This window comes from Mus caroli, unplaced genomic scaffold (assembly GCF_978045245.1).
Source record: "Mus caroli unplaced genomic scaffold, Mus_caroli_1 scaffold_13, whole genome shotgun sequence".
Classification (NCBI taxonomy): domain Eukaryota; kingdom Metazoa; phylum Chordata; class Mammalia; order Rodentia; family Muridae; genus Mus; species Mus caroli.
Genome location: NW_028227268.1, coordinates 4219168 through 4240346, shown reverse-complemented (window position 1 = coordinate 4240346; position 21179 = coordinate 4219168). Strand labels below are relative to the sequence as shown.

At 51.2% G+C, this 21179-nt stretch overlaps 2 protein-coding genes across 2 annotated transcripts; both read left to right on the top strand.

The window, feature by feature from the left end:
• The first annotated feature begins 3597 nt into the window (after positions 1 to 3597).
• On the top strand, positions 3598 to 13175 carry CUNH17orf99 (chromosome unknown C17orf99 homolog). The gene is made up of 6 exons (XM_021175366.2): positions 3598 to 3634; positions 4242 to 4274; positions 8478 to 8765; positions 11932 to 12201; positions 12323 to 12446; positions 13169 to 13175. The coding sequence occupies exons 1-6, from the start codon at positions 3598 to 3600 to the stop codon at positions 13173 to 13175; spliced, it is 759 nt and encodes a 252-aa protein (XP_021031025.1).
• A 2671-nt stretch (positions 13176 to 15846) lies between these two features.
• Positions 15847 to 20480, top strand: Syngr2 (synaptogyrin 2). The gene is made up of 3 exons (XM_021176450.3): positions 15847 to 15986; positions 18701 to 18938; positions 19292 to 20480. The coding sequence occupies exons 1-3, from the start codon at positions 15888 to 15890 to the stop codon at positions 19627 to 19629; spliced, it is 675 nt and encodes a 224-aa protein (XP_021032109.1). The 5' UTR covers positions 15847 to 15887; the 3' UTR covers positions 19630 to 20480.
• The last annotated feature ends 699 nt before the right edge of the window (positions 20481 to 21179 follow it).

Here is a 21179-nt window from a genome sequence, read left to right as displayed (position 1 = left end):
CCCAAGTGCTGGGATTAAAGTCTGGCTCCCAGCTCCAAGAGGACATTTTAAAGCACCCAGGTCCAAACAGCTGGGTGCAGAGCTGCTTCCAGAGGGAACCCAGGGAGATGCAGCCCAGGCTGGCCTGGAGCCCCTGACCCTCTTGCCTCTGCTTGCCTAGGCAACAGAGGGTGACAATCATGGGCCCCTCCACCCAGCTGAGACATCTGCAGAGACTGCCTTGATTTCTGGAGTCTTCTTGGGTGACCTCTGAAGACTTGGCCACTTCAAGCCCTCCTGAGACTTCACTGGCTTCAGAGGCCTGACCACCACATGATTTCCCCCTCCCATCTGTAACCAAAAACCAGTTAAGTGCTTCTAAATGCCGGGGTTTCCATGGCAGGTACAAGTTTACACTTTGAGACATGTGGAAATGTACCATAGGAGGTAACCCTGGAGGGTGGGGGTCCCGATTTCCCAGGCCACCAAGACAGGATTCCTGGGGCAATGAGACCTGGAGGGGCACAGGTAGGCTCTGGTGCTCAGTAGAAGAAGGGTTACAAATTAAAAAAAAAAAAATAGTTCTTGGTGCTGGAGAGAGAGCGGTTAAGAGCACTGAGTGCTCTTCCAGAGGTCCTGAGTTCAATTCCCAGCAACCACATGGTGGCTCACAACCATCTGTAATGGGATTGGATGCCCTCTTCTGGTGTGTCTGAAGACAGCTACAGTGTACTCATATGCATAAAATAAATACATACATACTTTTTTTTTAAAGATTTATTTATTTATTATATGTAAGTACACTGTAGCTGTCTTCAGACACTCCAGAAGAGGGCGCCAGATCTTGTTGCGGATGGTTGTGAGCCACCATGTGGTTGCTGGGATTTGAACTCTGGACCTTCGGAAGAGCAGTCGGGTGCTCTTACCCACTGAGCCATCTCACCAGCCCCACATACATACTTTTAAAAAAATCCTTATTTAAAAAAAAAAAAACAAAACTAATTCTTGGGGCTGGAGAGATGGCTCAGCGGTTAAAAGCACTGACTGCTCTTCTGAAGGTCCTGAGTTCAAATCCCATCAGCCACATGGTGGCTCACAACCACCTGTAATGAGATCTGATGCCCGCTTCTGGTGTGTCAGAGGGCAGCTACAGTGTACTTATGTATGTATAATAATAAATAACCCAAGATATAAGATACAATTTGATAAACGCATGAAACTCAAGAAGAATGAAGACCAAAGTGTGGACACTGTGCACCTTCTTAGAATTGGGAACAAAACACCCAGGGAAGGAGTTACAGAGACAAAGTTCGTAGCTGTGATGAAAGGATGGACCATTTAGAGACTGCCGTATCCAGGGATCCATCCCATAATCAGCTTCTAAATGCTGACACCATTGCATACACTAGCAAGATTTTGCTGAAAGGACCCAAATATAGCTGTCTCTTGTGAGACGATGCCGGGGCCTAGCAAACACAGGAGTGGATGTTCACAGTCAGCTATTGGATGTATCACAGGGCTCCCAATGGAGAAGCTAGAGAAAGTACCCAAGGAGCTAAAGGGATCTGCAACCCTATTGTTGGAACAACATGATGTACTAACCAGAATCCCGGAGCTCTTGTCTCTAGCTGCATATGTATCGAAAGATGGCCTAGTCGGCCATCAATGGAAAGAGAGGCCCATTGGACTTGCAAACTTTATATGCCCCAATATAGGGGAATGCCAGGGCCAAAAGAATGGGAATGGGTGGGTAGGGAAGTGGGGGGCGCTATGGGGGACTTTTGGGATAGCATTGGAAATGTAATTGAGGAAAATATGTAATAAAAATATTAAAAATCAAAAAAAAAGAATTCAAAAAATAAATAAATAAATAAATAAATAAATCTTTGGACCGGAGCGAGCAGGGACTGAGTGAGCGGAGTTGACTGGATCGAGCAGAGGTCCTAAAATTCAATTCTCAGCAACCACATGAAGGCTCACAACCATCTGTACAGCTACAGTGTACTCACATACATGAATAATAAATAAATCTTTAAAAAAAAACCCCTAATTCTTAAAGAACAGTAATTTTGTGGGGAACTAGGTCAAAACATTCTCCCCTTCCCTGATTTCCCACTGGAGAAACCTAACAAAGCGTGCATGGGCCTGGTGTACACTGCTGAGTGTCAGAGCTGGCTCAAGGGCCTCACTGTGAGGCACACACAGCGGGTGGCCAGGTGACCGACCACCTGCCTCCTTTGCTGGATCTTCCCGTGGCTTTTCACTCTGCCCCCCTGGCTATGGAGCTACAGTGCAGACAGCTTCCTGATAGGCCTCTGTAGATCCTCCGAGAGTGGCAAGAGGGGCCCAGGCTAGAGTGGTCTTCCTAGAAAACAGGGCTGGACAGGGGCTGGAGTGCAGTGGCCAGTCAGGCTCTGTGGAACATCTACACATGACACAGGCTGTGACCTGGCAGCAGGAGTCCTCTGCTGTGTAGACACTGTCAAAGCAGGCATCTCCTGTGCAGTCACTGAGCCTGCCCAGAAAGCCACAGGCTAGTCTGCAGGCCTAGACTGGGGGGGGGGGGGAGTTCACCCACGTGGGTGGGCAGATATGGGTGACCTCCAATGGGATAGTATGATCCAGTGCCAGCTTACCTGCTTCTTCAGTTCTCTGCCCCTCATTCCCTGTGGGTCTGGCCCTGGTGTAGCCTTAGGCTCAGAAAGAACGGCTCTGCTCAGGTCACCCCAGTATTGGTCGCATGGCCCATTTTCCTTTGTCCAGGTAAGGCTGGATCTAGGTCCTTAAAGGACAACCTTGCCTTTCTCTGAACTCCTTTAAAGACAAGAGTAAGGCACTGGGCTCCACACTCTCAGGTGACAGAGAGTCTCATCTCACCTGAGGTCTAACTTGGAGACAGAATGCACCAGCTATAGCAGAAGGCAGAAGCACCCTGGAAGCCAGAGAGAGAGAGACTGTGGGAGGGTCTGAGCAGAATATTGATAGCTAGACAGGATCTAGCTGGGGACACCTGGGTCACAGCTGCGTGCTTGTGGCAGGTGCCTTGGCTAAAAAGACATTACTGATGGTGAGGACTCGGTGTGAGAGGATCCAGATGGATGACTGTGACCTCCACCCCTACAGGGCAGGGTGGGAGAGGAGGAGTCTGAGGTGTGTGAGGAGGAGGGACCCACGGGGAGCAGCTGTGTTCACAGGGCCCAGGTCCTCACAGGGGGCAAAATTCACCTGGTATGTGGTGTTCAGATGGATCTCAGTATGACGTGAACTTCCCCTCCCTGCCCCTTAACAGGAATCTACTGATTCTCCAGGTTTCCTGGATGCGGAGAGCCCTTGTGTTAACATTAGCCCCATGCAGGTGCCCCAGGATAATCACCCATCCCAAACTCAGTAAACATTACCCCTTCCTCCCCCTGTAACAGGGGTAACAGGGGGGAGAACACAGATATCCCTGGAACCAGCCCTGTAAGGTATTGGGGCCCCTGGAGAGCCACAACTTTCAAGTTATCTCCTAGCTGCAGGCAGCCACCCGAGGAGCATCCAGGGGCCTTGGGGTGGAGAGGCCATAGACAGGAAGCTTTGGACAGCCTGAGCCGTACACAGCCCCAACCTCACAGAAGCATGGCCCTCCTTCAGCTGCTCTTCTTTGCCATGCTGGGTGAGTCTCCTGCAGATATCACGGGAAGGGCCTTGAGAGAGTAGGCTCAGGGAATGGAGTGTTAAGAGAGTCCAAGAGAGAAAGAGACCCAAAGGCAGAAGCACTCTGGAAGCCAGAGAAAGAGAGACTGTGGGAGGGTCTGAGCAGGAGATTGATAACAGACAGCCTAGGCTATGCAGATGTGACCTTGTTAGGGTATCATCTGTCATTTGGATTCCACTGGTGTATGTAGTATGTGTGGTGTGTATGTGAGTATAGTGTAGTGTGTTCTATATGTGTATGTATGTGTGTATGGTGTGATGTGTGTGTGGTATAGTGTGTTTGGGGGGGGGGCACCCACGCGCACGTGTGCATGTCCAGCACTCAGGAAGTAGAGACAGGAAGATCAGGAGTCCAAGGTCACCCTCAGGTACGTATTGAGTTCAAAGCCAGCCTGGAGTATAGGGGAGACCCTGTGTTAAGTAAGATAAGATAAAAACTCGAGATCAGAGATGCTAACTGGTCCCTGGGGCCTCACTGTCAGATATCAGCCTGGGCAGGAAGCTGTCTGGACAGTCTCTCTCCTCTGCAGGGCTTCCTCTTACCCCTCCCCTCTCCTCCTTTACAGCTGCCTGTGGCTTCTCAGAGGAGCAGACAGAAGGTGAGTAGCCCCCACACTGGGGGGAGAAGGATCTAGCTGGGGACACCTGGGTCACAGCTGCGTGCTTGTGGCAGGTGCCTTGGCTAAAAAGACGTTACTGATGGTGAGTACTCGGTGTGAGAGGATCCAGATGGATAACTGTGGCCTCCACCCCACAGGGCCGGGTGGGAGAGGAGGAGTTTGGAGTGTGTAAAGAGGAGGGACCCACGGGGAGCAGCTGTGTTCACAGGGCCCAGGTCCTCACAGGGGGTAAAATTCACCTGTTCCATCAAGTCCCACAGCTTTGCCTAGTAGGTGGGATGCAGAGAAGGCTGGGGAACTCTAGTGTGCACTTCTGGGACAGGAGGGGCTTGCTGAGGGAGCTGGAGACCTTCAGGGAATCTAGAGATTAAGCTACTTTGCTCTGACAGCAATTGAGAGTGAGTGTCCTCTGTCTGTCTGTCTGATCTATTTATCTATCTATACATACATACCTATGTATGTATAACTATATCATGCACACATACACATATATATGCACAGATAAACAGATCCCTCCTGTCTTCCCTCTCTCTTTTCGGCTTCCTTTCCCTCCTTTCTTCTCCTTTCTCCTTCCCTCCCCCTTCCCCTCTCTCTTTTCCTCCCCAGTAGTCCCGGTACAGAGCCAGGAAGGAGGGGTTTCAGGGACAGGTCGCAGCCCTGGACTGCTCCATCCATGCTCTGCTCCATCTTCCTCTCTGCCTCTCACCTCCTTCCTCTAGATGGACCCCTTTCATGGCCCTCGCCACTTCTCCACCTCCTGCACCCTTCAAGGTGGAAGCAGGCAGTCTCCACCCTGTCTCCACCTTGCATCCCTGGGCATCCCCTTCTGTTCTGCTGAAGGGTGGTGTTGACGCAGATCTCACTCAGATGAGGCACAGACCAAACTACCATTTCCTCATTTTCTGTAAAAAAGAAAAAGTTTATTAGTGTCACAGTTAAAAAAAAGAGCTGGTGGCTGAGTCTCAGGAAAGTACCCAGGCAGAGCGGTCCTGCCTTCCTGTCCTCTCAGCCCATGGTTGCAGCTCTGCTAATGTATCCTGTGCCAGATCTCTGAAAAGCTGGCTGATCCCTTGTTCCCTCACAAACCCTGGAGGATAGCATTTGGCCAAGTTTAGAAAGAAAACCCAAGAGCTGGGCATGGTGGTGCACACCTTTAATCCCAGCACTCAGGAGGCAGAAGCAGGCAGATTTCTGAGTTCAGTTAGAGGCCAGCCTGTTTTACAGAGTGAGTTCCAGGACAGCCAGGGATATACAGACAAACCCTGTCCCGAAAAACCAAAAAAAAAAAAAAGAGTACCCATGGGTGTGGTGGCTCAAATCTATAGTCTCTGCACTGGGGAGACAGAGGCAGGAGGATCTCTGTGAGTTCAAGGTCAGCCTGGTCCACATAGTGAGTTCCAGGACAGCCTGGGCTACACAGAGAAACCCTGTCTCAAAAAGCAAAAACCAGGGCTGGAGAGATGGCTCAGCGGTTAAGAACACTGGCTTCTCTTCTAGAGGTCCTGAGTTCAAGTCCCAGCAACTACATGATGGCTCTCAACCATCTGTAATGAGATCTGACCCCTCTTCTGGGGTTTCTGAGGAGAAAGACAGTGCACATACATAAAATAAATACATAATTCTTTAAAACAAAACAAACAAACGACAAAAACCTCAGCAGCTCTCCCCACACCAGCTCCGAGAGGAGAGAGCCGGGCCTTGTTCTCCCCTCTGGGAGCAAGCTGTACTTTCTCAGTTGCTACAGTCAGCACATATGCCAAACCAAGCTTCTATTCCCGGCCTCCGACATGGAAACGAGAGGGACTGGGTTTCTTTTCACTTTTACAGTAAACTCAGTGTCTCTCCTGAAAGAAAGAGACAAACAAACAAACAAACAAACAGAACCATAGTAGGGAAAACAAACAAACAAACAGAACCGAAATTTAGCCTAAAACTCTTTTCTTCAGTGAGGCAGAGTTCAGCCCCCAAATATTTCATTTGGACCCCAAAGAGACCTGTTGTCCCTAAAGATTAAGGTGGTAAAAGTCTTGCCAGAAGTTTTGCCTGACAGAGTTCAGAAGGGATCCGACTTTAGCATTGGATCCACTATCTCAAATCGGAAATCTATTTTGATTTAAAAAACAAAAACAAAAACCAAAAAGCCTTCCCAAAGAGGGGTACTTAGCAAAGTTTTCAAAAAGCCCCGGAAGTGTGCTCTGTTGGTGTTGGGGAACAGGTAGCTGGATAGGGGCCAGTCATGTGCTGCTGTGGGGTGTGGAGTGGGTCCCTAGCCTCAGTACTCAGCTGGAGTACCAACAGACACAGAATTCCCCTGAAACAGCCGTAGGAATTAGGATCTGAGAAAAAGTATGCATTGTGGTCAGATGGCCTGGGGATTCCCAGGAGATGTCTGTAAGAGCCTAGCATGCCTTCTCTGGGGGGCGGGAGGTCTTCTAACCAGGGGTCCAGTAGAGCAAGAACAATGTATACAGTCTGGGAAGTAGATTACCTCCTCCTCTTCCTCCTCCCCCCCCCCCAGAAATCTGCCTGCCTCTGCCTCCCAAGTGCTGGGGAGGCCACCACGCCTGGCTCCTCTTCTTCTTTGACACAGGGTTTCATTGTGTAGTCTTGGCTGTCCTGGAATATAAGACCAGGCTAGCATTAAACTTATATAGATCTGCCTGGCTCTGTCTCCCAAAGGCTGAGATTAAAGGTGTGTGTCACATGCTGTGTGTGTGCATATGTGTGTGTGTGTGTGTGTGTGTGTGTGTGTGTGTGTGTGTGTGTGTGTCTGTCTGTCTGTGAACCACATGCAGGCGGTACCCACAGAAGCCAGGAGAGAGCTTGGATTCCCTGTGGAAGTGGAGTTACATAGGCAGCTGTGAGCCACTGTGTGACACTCTCTTAACTGCAGAGCCTTCTCCCCAGCCCTGCCTGCTTCTACTGTGTTTTTAAAGGTTTATTGTTGTTAATTTTACTTATATGTATGTATGTGACATGTACGTACTTTGTGAGTGAATGCCACTTGTACAGGCGTGCCTGAGAGGGCCAGAAGAGGAGCCAGATCCCCTGGAATTGGACTTAGAGGCAGTTAAGAACTGCCTGCTGTGAGGCCTGGCAGCCCAACGCTGGTCCTCTGCAAGAGTGGCCAGCATCCTTAACCACTGAGCCATCTCTCCAGCTCCTCCAAACAAAACAAAACAAAAAGTATACTTATATCCCAGTTTCCCTTGTGTCTCGGCTTCTCAGACGTGGAGTCATGTTACCCTGGTGCTGTGGCAGCTGCTGGGCACATTTCTTTCTTTTGACCTCACTGGAAGTCACAGTCCTTGCACAGATCTTGTTCCAGTGTTAGGTTCTGAAGATGTCTCCACCTCTTGGTAGCCATGACCAGAGTTGCCCTGACAGGCATGTGAGGATCTGTCTGAGGCTGACTTTGATTCTGTCGGGATGTGTCTAGAACTATAATTGCCAATCTTTTAGGCTAGGGGTAATGGATAATTCTTTTAGCTCCCCCTGCCCCCTTTTATGGTGCTGGGGACAGATCCTAGAGTCTTAGGCTTGATAGCCTTATATCCTATCACTGATATACAAACAAACAAACAGAACCATAATAGGGAAAACAAACGAACAAACAGAACCGTAATTTAGCCTAGAACTCATTTCTTCAGTGAGGCAGAGTTCATTCAGCCCCAAATATTCCATCCTCAACCCTTAAGTTTATTTCTTTCAGCAGCTGATTTGCTTATGTGTATATATATCTGCATGAGTTTATGTGAACCACCCTGCAGCTGTCCTCAGAGGGCCAGGAGAGCATGTGGATCCCTGAGACCTAAAGCTAGTTGGTTGTGAGCTGATCTGAGTTGGGAACCAAACCCCAAGTCACCTGGAAGTGCTCTTGGCCACTGAGCCTTCTGTCCAGCTCCGATTATTTAACTCTCTGAAGAATTGTCAACCTGGAGGGTTTTTGTATGTGTGTGTGTGGGGGGGGGGGCTCAAGACAGGGTTTCTCTGTGTAGCCCTGGCTGTCCTGGAATTTACTCTGTAGATCAGGCTGGCCTCAAACTCAGAAATCTGCCTGCCTCTGCTTCCCAAGGGTTGGGATTAAAGGCGTGTGCCAGCACTGCCCAGCCTAACCTGGAGTTTCTTTTAGGCATCTGATTGGCTTGGTTTCTTTCTTTCTCTGACTGGTTCTCCTCACAGGCATCACCATTGCCTACAAAGTACTGGAAGTTTATCCCCAAAGCCGGAGGGTGCTTATAACCTGCGATGCCCCTGAGGCGTCCCGGCCTGTCACATACTCTCTCCTGGCCAGCCGAGGTGTCCTGGTGGCAAAAAAGGTTGTGCATGACTCCACGCCAGCCTCCTTCAACATCAATATCACGATCAAGTCCAGCCCAGACCTGCTCACCTACTCCTGCCAGGCAGCCTCGAACTCTGGCACCTATGGACCTAGCAGCAGGCTCCAGATGTACCAGGAACTGTGGGCTAGTAAGTACAGAGGGTGTGGGCTGCTGAGGCTGGGGGGATGCAGATCAATGGAGGGCATAGGGGAAGAGGAGATTAGAGGAGGCCAAGGAAGAGGCCAGCAGAGTGGGGACAGGGGCAGACTGCTTGCCTTCAAGGCTATACTCTATCCATGATGACCGAGGACACAGTCTCCAGGCAGGAGCCAGAAGGCACAGTCAGGCCTGCCATGGCTGGCAATCAAGGGACTGTTGTTAGTTACCGCACCCACTCCCACGGGAGACGGCCGGCTTCTCCACAGCCACTGTGCAAACTGAAGTTCTCTGAGGTTGAGGGCTTGCTTAGACAACCTGCAAGTAGCCACAACTGGTCTCATTCCCAACACTACCCACTCCAGACCTTTCTTTCTTCCCTTTCCAGCACAGAGGCCACTTCCTTGTTAATAGAAACAAGGAAGTATTGCTAGCCTCTATGAGCCCAGCATCCCTAGCCCTTAAAAAACACCACAGTGCACAGGGTTGGGCAGCACTTAATCCCAGTGCTTGGGAGGCAGAGGTAGGTGGATTTCTGAGTTTGAGGCCAGCCTGGTCTACAGAGTGGGTTCCAGGATAGCCAGGGCTATACAGGGAAACCCTGTCTTGAAAAAACAAAACTAAAAACAGAGAGACAGAGAGTGAAAGAGATAGAGAGAGACAGAGAGAGAGACAGAGAGAGACAGAGAGAGACAGAGAGAGAGACAGAGAGAGGCAGAGAGAGAGAGAGAGAGAGAGAGAGAGAGAGAGAGAGAAGGGTGAGGTCTCTTTGTGAGCTGGATGTGGAGTTATAGACAAGTTTCTCAACATCTGGGCCTCAGTTGTTTTGCCTGTGAAACAAAAAGATAACAGGGCCACCCCAGGGGGCTTAAGGGCTTGATAGAGGTTGTGTTCTAACCTAATGAGGCTGAGACCAGGCATGGAAGAGGTAGCCTACTGGTCAGTGGGGATGCTCAGAACATCTGACTGAGTATCCCAGCTCATGATTCTTGTCCGGAAGGAGCTTCTTGGATAGAGAGATAACCCTGCCATCCTGCTCTGTATGTAGCTCTCACCTTTAATCCCCGAGCCAGAGGCTGTCAGTCCAGGGCAGCATCCTACCACCGAGCTCCATCCTCAGCCTAGCTTAAAGATTTATTTTCCTTTTATGTGCATGAGTGTTTTGCCTGTATGTCAGTGCCACTGAGGCCAGACGATGACCTCAGAGCCCCCAGAAGTAGAGTTACAGGTCACTGTGAGGTGCTGTGTGGGTTCTGGGAACCAAATTGTGGTCCTCGGAGAACAAAATGTAGCTTTGTTGTTTTGTTTTGCTTTTGTTAAAAGATCTATCTATCTATCTATCTATCTATCTATCTATCTATCTATCTATTATATGTAAGTACACTGTAGCTGTCGTCAGACACTCCAGAAGAGTGAGTCAGCTCTCATTACCAGTGGTTGTGAGCCACCACGTGGTTGCTAGGATTTGAACTCAGGACCTTCAGAAGAGCAGTCAACGCTCTTAACCGCTGAGCCATCTCACCAGCCCTTGTTTTGTTTTGGTTTTTTTTTTTTTTTTTTTTTTTTTGGTTTTTTTGGTTTTTCGAGACAGGGTTTCTCTGTATAGTCCTGGCTGTCCTGGAACTCACTTTGTAGACCAGGCTGGCCTCGAACTCAGAAATCTGCCTGCCTCTGCCTCCCAAGTGCTGGGTTGTTTTGTTTTTTGAGGCAGGGTTTCTCTGTATAGCTCTGGTACTCACTATTAGACCAGGCTGGCTTTGAACACAGAAATCTGCCGGCCTCTGCCTCCCAATTAAAAGGATATGACACCACTGCCTGATCTATTTATTGATTTAGAATTATGTGGTATGAACAGGTGTCTTTGGAGGCCAGACTCATAAGATGTCCTAGAGCTGGAGTTAGGTGGTTGTGAGCTACTTGACATGGGTCTTGGGAATCTAAGTTGGTCCTCTACAAAAGCAGTAAGCATTTTTTCAGAGGCTGAGCCATCTCTCTAGGCCCCACTCCACCATTTTTCTTGTTTGTTTGTTTGTTTGTTTGTTTGTTTGTTATTTTTTGCTCCAGATTCTTGAGAGTTTGGATTTCAGGCATGCGCTGCCATGTCTGGCCAGCACTTGTCCTATTTAGGAACTTAAATTGAAAGCAGGCGCCTGAGAAAACTGACTGCTCTCTCTACCTTCTCAGATAGACTGCTTGGTGTGAGCTTGGTAATGTGGGACTTAGCTCTTGTGGGCTCCATATTTTATTTTTTAGCATGGTTCCGACAGGATCTTAGTCCAAAAAAATTTAAAAAACAACTTAACCACACCAGGTGGTATGGTGGTAGTGCACACCTTTAATCCCAGTGTGTGAAAGCCAGAAGCATGGGCTGGTGAGATGGTTCAGTGGGTAAGAGCACCCGACTGCTCTTCCGAAGGTCCAGAGTTCTAATCCCAGCAACCACATGGTGGCTCACAACCATCCGTAACAAGATCTGGCGCCCTCTTCTGAAGTGTCTGAAGACAGCTACAGTGTACTTACATATAATAAATAAATAAATCTTTAAAAAAAAAAAAAAGAAAAAAAAAAGAAAGGCAGAAGCAGGCAGACCTCTGTGACCAAGGCCAGTCTGATCTACAGAGTGAATTCTAGGACAGTCAGAGCTATGGAGAGAGATCCTGTTTCAAAAACAACAACAACAAGAATTTCTTTAAAGCACTTTTTTTGTTTGTTTGTTTTTGTTTTTTTGAGACAGGGTTTTTTGTTTTTTGTTTTTGTTTTTTTGAGACAGGTTTTTTGTTTTGGGGGGTGTTTTGTTTTGTTTTTTTGGTTTTTCGAGACAGGGTTTCTCTGTGTAGCCCTGGCTGTTCTCGAACTCACTCTGTAGACCAGGCTGGCCTCGAACTCAGAAATCCTCCTGCCTCTGCCTCCCAAGTGCTGGGATTAAAGGCATGAGTCACCCCTGCCTGTTAAAGTACATGTTAAAGATAAAATTGTATGTATAGTGTATACCATAAGAAGTCTGGAAGCCTAGACATTTGGTGCAGAGAACACTCTGGCTGGGGAGAAGGTAGCAGTCACACTGAGTCTCTGGGTTCCCTGACGTACCAGGAGGAGAATGTACAGGGGTTATGAAAAGCTTCTCCCCACACCAGTGCTACTCTCTTCCACCCTATCAGAGCCAGTGTCTCAGCTGCAGGCTGACTTCATCCTACGCCATGGGGACTCGGGCCCCACTGTGGAGCTGTCCTGCCTGGCATCCTCAGGCAGCCCCCCCATCACCTACCGCTTGGTGGGGAATGGTGGGCGTGTTCTTGCACAGCAAAGGCCACTTCATGGAAAACCGGCCAACTTCTCCCTCCCGCTGTCCCAGACCGCTGGTTGGTTCCAGTGCGAAGCTGAAAACGATGTCGGTGTGGACAGCAGTGCCCGCATCCCACTGCCCCGAGGTGAGCTGGTTCTTCCCTGCCTGGAGCAGGGAATTGTGAGGTGGTTGGGGCTGAACCTGGCCACTGCTCAGGGCAGGACAGGCCTAAGGGTTGCCGCACACCTTCCTTGCCCCTTTCATAGCAGAGGCCCGAGCCAAGCTGGTGACCACCCTTGCAGGGGAGCTGCCCCTGACACCCACCTGTATTCTGGCTGGCAGCCTCGTCTCCATAGCCGTTATTGCTTCCAGGATGCTGAGCTCGACCAGGTAAGCCATGGGAGCTTAGTGTGGGTGAGAGGCTGACCATCTCTGTGACCAGCCAGTGTCCTGAGTGGGACCAGCAGGTTAGTCTTGAGAGACTAGGTCTGTATAACAAGGCCCAACCTGAAGCTGCTTATTAAAGCCAAAGGCCTATGGTACCTAGTAAGTTCCTTACACCCTCACTGTGCTTCCCAGCCGACATCTGGTGGGGGATTTCCCTATGGGTCTCATAGGGCCTCTAGAGACCAGAGTGGGCCAGGAGTTCTACTTACCACACAGTCCCACCTGTCAGCCTTTCCACAGATGTGAGACCTTCCAGGTTCCCCTCTCCCAAGCCTTCACCTCTCACACGTACAGTGGCCGGGGCATTTGTGTGCTTTGGCTCCAAGCACCAGACATCTCCGTGCACACCCAGTACTGGCCTTTGGGTTGTGACCACTTCTGTCCTTGAACATCTCAACTTGGGACCTGCTGGATCTTATGGTTCATCCTCCCAAGACCATCTTTTCCAGAGGCCAGACACATAGGAGAGCGTGTCACCTGAGACTCATTGTATTCCTCTGTAAAATGGGTACAGAGGCCTAACTCCTACTGACATGTGACCAGGGACCAGCAAGTAGCCTCTTGGTGATTCGGTGCACTTAGTGGGGTGAGTGAGCTCACTGGTGTACCCAGCATCACATGACCAGGTGAACCTGTCTGACCTGGACTAACTCCCTTGTCATCAGGTTGTGACCAGAAGACAGAGCCATGGGCTTGCCTCCCTGCCCTATACAAGAACCCACCAATGGAGCAAAAGAGAGCCTGAGGAGTGGGGGTAGAAAAGGGGGGTTCAGGGCTGGAGAGATGGCTCAGTATGTTACAGCACTGACTGTCCTTCCAGCGGTCCTGAGTTCAATTCCCATAATGTACTTCTATAAATAAAATAAATAATTCTTTTTTTTTTTGTTTTTTTTTTGTTTTTTTGAGACAGGGTTTCTCTGTATAGTCCTGGCTGTCCTGGAACTCATTTTTTTTTTTTTTTTGGTTTTTTTTGAGACAGGGTTTCTCTGTGTAGCCCTGGCTGTCCTGGCACTCACTTTGTAGACCAGGCTGGCCTCGAACTCAGAAATCCGCCTGCCTCTGCCTCCCGAGTGCTGGGACTAAAGGCGTGCGCCACCACGCCCGGCTTTGGAACTCATTTTGTAGACCAGGCTGGCCTCGAACTCAGAAATCTGCCTGCCTCTGCCTCCCAAGTGCTGGGATTAAAGGTGTGCGCCACCACGCCCGGCAAATAATTCTTAAAAAAAAAAAACTTAAAAAAGAAAGGGGGATGCAGCTCAGAGTATCAAAAGTAGTGTACCCCAAAAGGGCTCCAGAAATCTAGAGCATTAGCGTGAACGAGGCCCAAGGGGATAAAACTGTATCGTGTGTGGGATTCCTGCTGCATGAGTGAGCGGTGGTTGCTACAAGAGGGCATCCGAGCGACTGAGCGGTGCTCCTGCTCTCTGACGCACTGAAGCCCAGCTTCTTTAGTTTCTGGTCACATGTGGGGTTGTGTAACTGAAGAAGGGGGTGCTCATCAACCATTGGGCAACAGTAGAAGGTTTCTGTGTGTGGTGGCTCATCCTTGTGATCCCGGAACTCAGGAGGTGGAGGCAGGAGGATCAGGAGGAGTTCAAGGTCAAGCCTGGTCCACGAATCTGGTCCCAAAGAACGGGATAATGACAACCAAAAGATAAATGAAAAACTGAGCTGCTGACAAGGTACGCTGGCATACACCTCTGGTTCCAGCATGTGGGAGGCAGAAGCGCGAGGATCCCTGTGAACTAGAGGCTAGCCTGGTCTACAAATGAGTGCCAGGACAGTCAGGCTGCATAGTAAGACTCTGTCCTAAAATAAAACAAAAATCTGAGAAGGGTCTTGTGTTATGGGTGAAGGTGTTTGCTGCCAAGTCTGGGATCCTGAGTTCAATCCCAGGGACCCACCCTGTGAAGGGAGCAAGCGTTATGTCTTACGAGGTGTCCTTTTTATGACATGTGTCATCTCGTGTGCTCCACCCACCCACTCCAGGCACAAACCAATTACATGTAATGATGTAATGGCAAAAGGTTGGTTTTGTTTTTGGTTTTTTGAGATAGAGTTTCTCTGTGTAGGAAAAAGAAAGAGAGAGAGAGAGAGAGAAAGGGAGGGTTTGTAGGAAAGTCCTGCCAGCCAGTTCTCCTTCATCAAACACTCATGGCGTGTATGAACAGATTTTAGGAGGTAGCCCTGGGCTCACCTACCAGCAGCTTGTCACAGGCTCTGTTAGTGTGGGGAGGGTGCAAATAGACGCAGATAGACTGTTAGAAGGCCCAGTCTCTCTTGTGCCTACTCCTGTCTTCTCCTGAGTGGTGACCCTTCTGGTGGGGCAGGCTTCTGCCTCAGTTTCCTTATTGTCCAGCCCCCCTCATTACTGAGGTGAGTCTGTCTCATTATTCATTATCCATTGAAGTGACTGTGGTAAAGCCATCTTGTCATGACTCCATTCTGTGTCACTTCTCAGCCCTCTACACCCCTCAACAGCCACGGTCCCCTTGGGAACAAATTTGTGTTGTCAACAGAAGGATAGCTGGAGGCCTCTTGGCGGCCAACGTGAAGCCCTGGGTTGACAATTAAGCATCATGTTCCCTTTCTAAATGTTATTGGGGGACAGGGGGAGCTGGAGTCTATGACCTAGTGATCTCATTTGTTTTAATTTTTAAAATTACAATCCTCAGTATGTGTGTACTTGAGACTAGATCTCAGATAGCTCAGGATGGTCTTGAACTCCTTATTCTCCTGCCCTCTTTCTCTTCCTGAGACAACAGCCACCAGATGCTTTGCAGCATGTGATCATGATGTCTAGAGATCTGCCCTTCAGAGCCCTTTGGCTGTCAGGCTTAGCTCCAGAGCAAAGAGTAGCCAGAACTGTGGGGGCCATAGTTATTAATTACTACAGTAGTCCAGAGGTTGGAACTGGGGGCCTCTGACGTGCTAGGCAAGAGCTTATGCCCCAGTCCTTTGGTCTGGAGCCGAATGGTGAAGTGACATCCAGGTATTTACGAGCCTGGACTCTGGATTGGTGGGATTTGGATGTCTGGAGGGCTTACGGGAGAAGACCTTCACCAGGGCACTGTGTAAGTAAGAGTAAAGTGAGGGCCGCCTAGGATGTCTCTTCTTGGGGACTCTCTGATCCTTTCTGGATGAACTCAGTAGGACATATTTCCCAGGGGTGAGCTTTTCCTCCCCCTTCCGCACCCTGGCGCCTCCTGCGAAGCTCCAAGTTTTGCTGCCAACTTCCACAAGTTCGGAGGGGCACGCTGCCTCTACTTCCCGGCGGTTGGCCCCGCCCTGTCGGCGGCCGGACCCGCCCCCGTGGGCGGGACGGGACGGGGCGGGGCAATCCGGCTGGTTCCCGGCCATCCGCGGCTCGGTGGCGACGGCGACATGGAGAGCGGGGCCTATGGCGCGGCCAACGCGGGCGGCTCCTTCGACCTGCGGCGCTTCCTGTCTCAGCCTCAGGTGGTGACGCGCCTCGTGAGCATGGTGAGTCCATCAGCGAGGACCCGGAGCCGGGCGTCCTGGCTACCAGGGCCCGTGGGCCGCGGGCCGCAGAGCGCGACAGGTGGCGGCGGCTGCGCGTCCTGGGCCTTTCGGAGAGCGCGGGGCCCCGTGCCCCTCCGCGTCTCTGTCCCCTCCAGCCGGTGCGTTTTGTCGCCTGTTCCACTCCGGACCTGGTCTCCCCAACTCCGGGCCGGGCCCCGCCGCACCCTGGACCACTGGTCCCGGCCGCTCTGGTGCGGGACGTCCCTGAAGTTCTCCGGGGAGGCAGGCCTGTCGCCTTGTTGGCAGTGGGAGGGACCGGAGAGGGGCACGGCACAGCAGGTGGCCGGCACGCCGCGGCTCCCAGCCTAGGGAATTCACCTGGAAGGGACTTTCTGCAGCCACGTGGGGTGCGAGGAGGGGGATTAGCCTGGCGCCCTGAAGGAGAGTTCCCTTCCCTCTCAGAGGCTAGCAACAGGTCTGCTTTCCCACCAAATGCACCCCCTTCCCAGAAGCGCGGCGAGCCCCCTTGTACCAGGCGTGCGGGGCAGCTTTCCATATCTTGGGATGAAAACACTGAAAGCTGAGACTTTAGCTGCCAGATTGAGGGTGGTCCCACTGCGCCCAGGGGGTCTGGGCCTGGAGCCTTGGAGGTGCCCTGGCTCCCCGGAATCTCCCAGCCTAGCGGTGGAATCTAGTGACTCCGTCCTGGGTTGTACCCTGTCAGTCAGGATGGCAGTGCCAGGAGCCCTGACCCATACTCCGCGCCCAGTCCAGGAGTTCCGGCTTCATCCACAGCTGGGGGCGGGGCTTGTGACTGCCAGTTCCACTGCCCTATTGAGAGCGTCCCCGCAGGATCGCTCTGCGAGTATGGAGGCAGCCAGGTGCCCACAGACTCAGTTGCATCTGCCGCCTTGACCTGGGCTTGGCGGTGGCCTTAGGGTGCGGGGAGGAAGCGAAATGACTAGGACGATTCCAAAGGAGCTGCTTTCCAAACTCTGGACAGTCTCTGCTGGTGACTTTCCCACCTCTGTCCTGGCTCCTGCGGGATCTGAGCCTGGCTGTGGATCTGACCACCCCAAAATCCTTGCTCTGAGGGGAACCGTGGTGGGGTTGGAGACTAGAGGGGAGGGGCCGACGTGCCAAAGAAGCCGGAAGTCCTTGTAGGGAGAAAGGCTGGCTGACTGGGGAGTCTCTTGCTTTAGGGAGTCTTGGAGGAAACAGGGCAGCGTTGAAGGGTGTCCTAGAAGATGTTGGTTGATGCTGTAGAGTTGACTTGGGGCAGGGTGTTGGGATGAGGGTTAGATGACACACTTTGAGTTTCACCTCCGTGATTTTGTGGCCCATCCTATTTAAAACTCATTCAAATGGGAGGTGGTTATCAGTATTGAGGAAGCATGAGGCAGGATTGTCATGAATTTCAGGCCAGCCTGAACCTGAGTGAGATCCTGTCTTTTTTATTTCTGTTTACTTATTTTTATTTCATATGTATGAGTGTTTGCCTGCCTCATATGATGTATGAAGGTGCACCACGTGCAGGCCTGGTATTCAGAAGGTGGTTGGTTATCTTGTCCTCTGGAATCGGAGTCACAGGTGGTGATGAGCTAACATGAGGGTCTCCAGGTCCTCTGCAAGAGCAGTCAGTGCTCTTAACTGATGAGCCATCTCTCCAGCCTGAGATTCTATCTTAAAACAACCAATAAGGACAGGTGTGGTGGTACAGGCCTTGAATCCCAGCATTCTATTCTGGAGGCAGAGGCAGGTTCTCTGAATTCCAGGGCAGCTATCACTACCTAATGAGACCCTGTCTCAGGAAAAAAAAAAAGAGAGAGAAGGAAAGAAAGAAAGGAAGGAAGGAAGGAAGGAAGGAAGGAAGAAAGGAAAAACCTGAAACTTACAAATACACACACATCCTCGAGGGCTGGAAACGTAGGTCAGTGGTGGTGAACTTACCTAACAAGTGTGAAGCCCTAGGTTCCAGTTACCCGCAAGCAGGATAGGGTAGGGTTGGGAAGAGTCCAAGCAGGCATGCCAGCACATGATTATCCCAGCATTGGGAGGTGGAGGCAGGAGGATCAAGAGGCAGGATCATTTTGAGTGACAACTAAATGAAACTCCTTCACCCAAAACAAACAGAAAACCAAACCAACGCCCCCTCCAAAAGAAACCCAAATCTTATTCAAACTGGAGATGGGTGGATTCTTTTTTTTTTTAAAGACTTTATGTGTGTGAGTCCACTGTCGCTGTCTTCACACACCAGAAGAGGGAATTGGATCCCATTACAGATGGTTGGGAGCCACCATGTGGTTGCTGGGAATTGAACTCAGAACCTCAGGAAGAACAGTCAGTGCTCTTAACCGCTGAGCCATCTCTCCAGCCCAGGTGGATTCTTCTTTGTTCTTAGTCACAACCCTAAGTAAGGTCACTCTGTAGTTAGGAAGCTAGGGGATCACCTCGTCTCGTAATAAATAGCCCATTCTGTCCCCAGCCCCTTGTGGTCAGGAACTGTTTTGATGATACCCTGGCCACAGTCTGCCTGTCACCTCAGCCCCACAAATCCAGAAGGGGTTGAAACACCAGTCTCAGATGGGGACATCAGCAGAGAGACAGACATCCTGATATCCTGCTAGGATCCCCCTCTCTAGGCCCTCATGGGGTCTGTACAGGCAATGGCCAACAGGCGTCTGCCACTGCCCATGGCATCTCCTCTCCCCCAGGTCTTGGCCTTGATCGTGTTCTCCTGCATCTTCGGCGAGGGCTACACCAACATTCACACATCTGATCAACTATACTGTGTGTTCAACCAGAATGAGGATGCCTGCCGCTACGGCAGCGCCATCGGGGTGCTGGCCTTCCTAGCCTCAGCCTTCTTCCTTGTGGTCGATGCCTTCTTCTCCCAGATAAGCAACGCCACTGACCGCAAGTACCTGGTCATTGGCGACCTGCTCTTCTCAGGTATGCCTGTGGCACTGCTATACCAGGGCTTCAGTACTGTTGGGAGGGGGTGCTGACAGCAGCTGAGGGCCATGAAACTCACCTGAGGCTTCTCCTAGGTCCTCCTGTTCCCTGGGATGACACACAGACTTTCTGACTTCAGAAATCAGGGTGTTGGGGGCATAAGAGAGAAACACAGTATCAGGTTTCCCGACTCATCAACCCCACCAAGTAGCTGACTCCCTTAGCCCTCACGTCCCTCTGTGTCTATAGGTTACACAGCCCACGGCCCTGGGGAGAGTCCTTCTCTGTCCCTCCTGGACCCTGGGGATCCAGGCTGTCCCTAGGGCCAACTCTCTCCCTTATTTCCCTAGCTCTCTGGACCTTCCTGTGGTTTGTTGGTTTCTGCTTCCTGACCAACCAGTGGGCAGCCACCAAACCTCAAGATGTCCGGGTGGGAGCGGACTCAGCTCGGGCAGCCATCACCTTCAGCTTCTTCTCCATCTTTTCCTGGGGTGTGCTGGCTTCCCTGGCCTACCAACGCTACAAGGCTGGAGTGGACGCCTTCATTCAGAACTACGTGGATCCCACCCCGGATCCCAACACAGCCTACGCCTCCTACCCTAGCGCCTCCGTGGAAAACTACCAGCAGCCACCCTTCACTCAGAATGTGGAGACTACTGAGGGCTACCAGCCTCCCCCTGTGTACTGAGCAGCCAGGGACAAGAAGGCAGGGAAGGGGTGGTTGGGAGAGGGCCGCCCCTCTACCCTGGACTTCTCTCAAGGGTTGCTGCTCAGAACGTAGTCCCTTGCCTGTTACAGTTGACAGCCAAAGAGTCCACGCCTTTCTGCATCCCAGCTGCAGTCAGACAGAGCACACCTGAAGTGCCCATGCCCAGCGGGGCTTCGCCGCCGCCCACCCAATCCTCAAGGGCATTTTTGAGAAGATAGTTTTGACTAGATCTTTTTATCCCCCACCATAGTACTGTAGATAGGACCCAGGGCCTGGATTTGCTTAACCAGCGCAGCCATCCAGCTGTGTGCTCAGCTCCTTGTTGCTTTTAGTAACCCTGATCCCCTTCTCCATCCAGAAGAGAGCCAGAAGCAGGTGCCTGTTAGTGCTACCATGTTTTTGACCCATGCTAGTTTCTCCACTGCTGGAGACCATGGAAGCCCCAACTCTTTTTCCCCAAAGCCAAGCTTGGGGATCCTCGTGCCTGTCTCCCCACGTCCTCACTCAGGTTCAGTAGTCAGCTCTCTGCTCACTGCTGTGTCTTCTGGGGTCACCACTGTGCCAACCGTCCCCAGGCTGCCTGCCTGCCAACTGTGGGACAGGCAGAGGGACAAGATACCACTTCCTTCTTTCTCCCACTCCTGGCAGGAGGGAAGGGATTTGCCTGGAGATAACACCCAGCTTTATGTAAATATCCCCAAGCAGCTGTTAGATACTAGTGGGGAGGGCAGGAACCCCTGCACTGAATGTATTGGAGACTTGGTGGGGATGCCCCTGCCCTCAGATTCTATAGACTAGTTTGAAGATGGAATAAACGGTTTTTCTCAGTGTGTTGTGCTGGGTGGCGCCTCAGGCTAAGGGTGGAGATACACTTTGGAAGGTATTGCTTTGAGACAAGGCCTCAAACTTACAGAGCCAAGGATGACCCACCCTCTGACTTCCCCCAAGTGCTTGGTTTCAAACCCTGGACTTCATGCCAGACGACTAAGCCAGCTTCCAGCCTTTCAAAGGTAACATGACCCAGGCTTATGGTGTGTGCTTGGCCAGAGCAGCGTCTCATTGTGTAACTCAGGTCAGCCTCCAACTTGAGGCAAACCTCCTGCCTCACCCTAGTTCTAGTTCTACACTGTGACTCACTTTGTAGACCAGGCTGGCCTCGAACTCAGAAATCCACCTGCCTCTGCCTCCCAAGTGCTGGGATCAAAGGCGTGCACCACCACTGCCCGGCTTACACCATGTTTTTTGTTGTTTTGTTTTAGACAGGGTCTCACTGTGTAGCTCTGGCTGTCCTGGAACTCCGAGACCCGCTTGGCTCTGCCCCTTGAGTGCTGGGTAAAGCTTAGACCATCATGCCCAGCTAGACCATGGTTTTTGAACTTGGGGTGGCAGCTTCCCCAGTGGGGTCTCATTCTTCACGCTGCCTTCCACTGCATCCTAAAATAGCTTGTAAAATGGATTGTTCTGGACAGCTTGCCAGGGTTCTGATGCCTGCCAGGGCCCCTGGATGCTGCCCCTCTGAGGTTGACTCT

Bases quoted from the DNA above. Each gene is read 5' to 3' on its own strand.
- CUNH17orf99 (XM_021175366.2), top strand. From the start codon at position 3,598: ATGGCCCTCCTTCAGCTGCTCTTCTTTGCCATGCTGG. The intron at 8,766-11,931 runs GTAAGTACAGAG...CCACCCTATCAG, and splicing joins GTACCAGGAACTGTGGGCTA to AGCCAGTGTCTCAGCTGCAG. The intron at 12,202-12,322 runs GTGAGCTGGTTC...CCCCTTTCATAG, and splicing joins CCGCATCCCACTGCCCCGAG to CAGAGGCCCGAGCCAAGCTG.
- Syngr2 (XM_021176450.3), top strand. From the start codon at position 15,888: ATGGAGAGCGGGGCCTATGGCGCGGCCAACGCGGGCGGCTCCTTCGAC. The intron at 15,987-18,700 runs GTGAGTCCATCA...CCTCTCCCCCAG, and splicing joins TGACGCGCCTCGTGAGCATG to GTCTTGGCCTTGATCGTGTT. The intron at 18,939-19,291 runs GTATGCCTGTGG...TTATTTCCCTAG, and splicing joins TGGCGACCTGCTCTTCTCAG to CTCTCTGGACCTTCCTGTGG.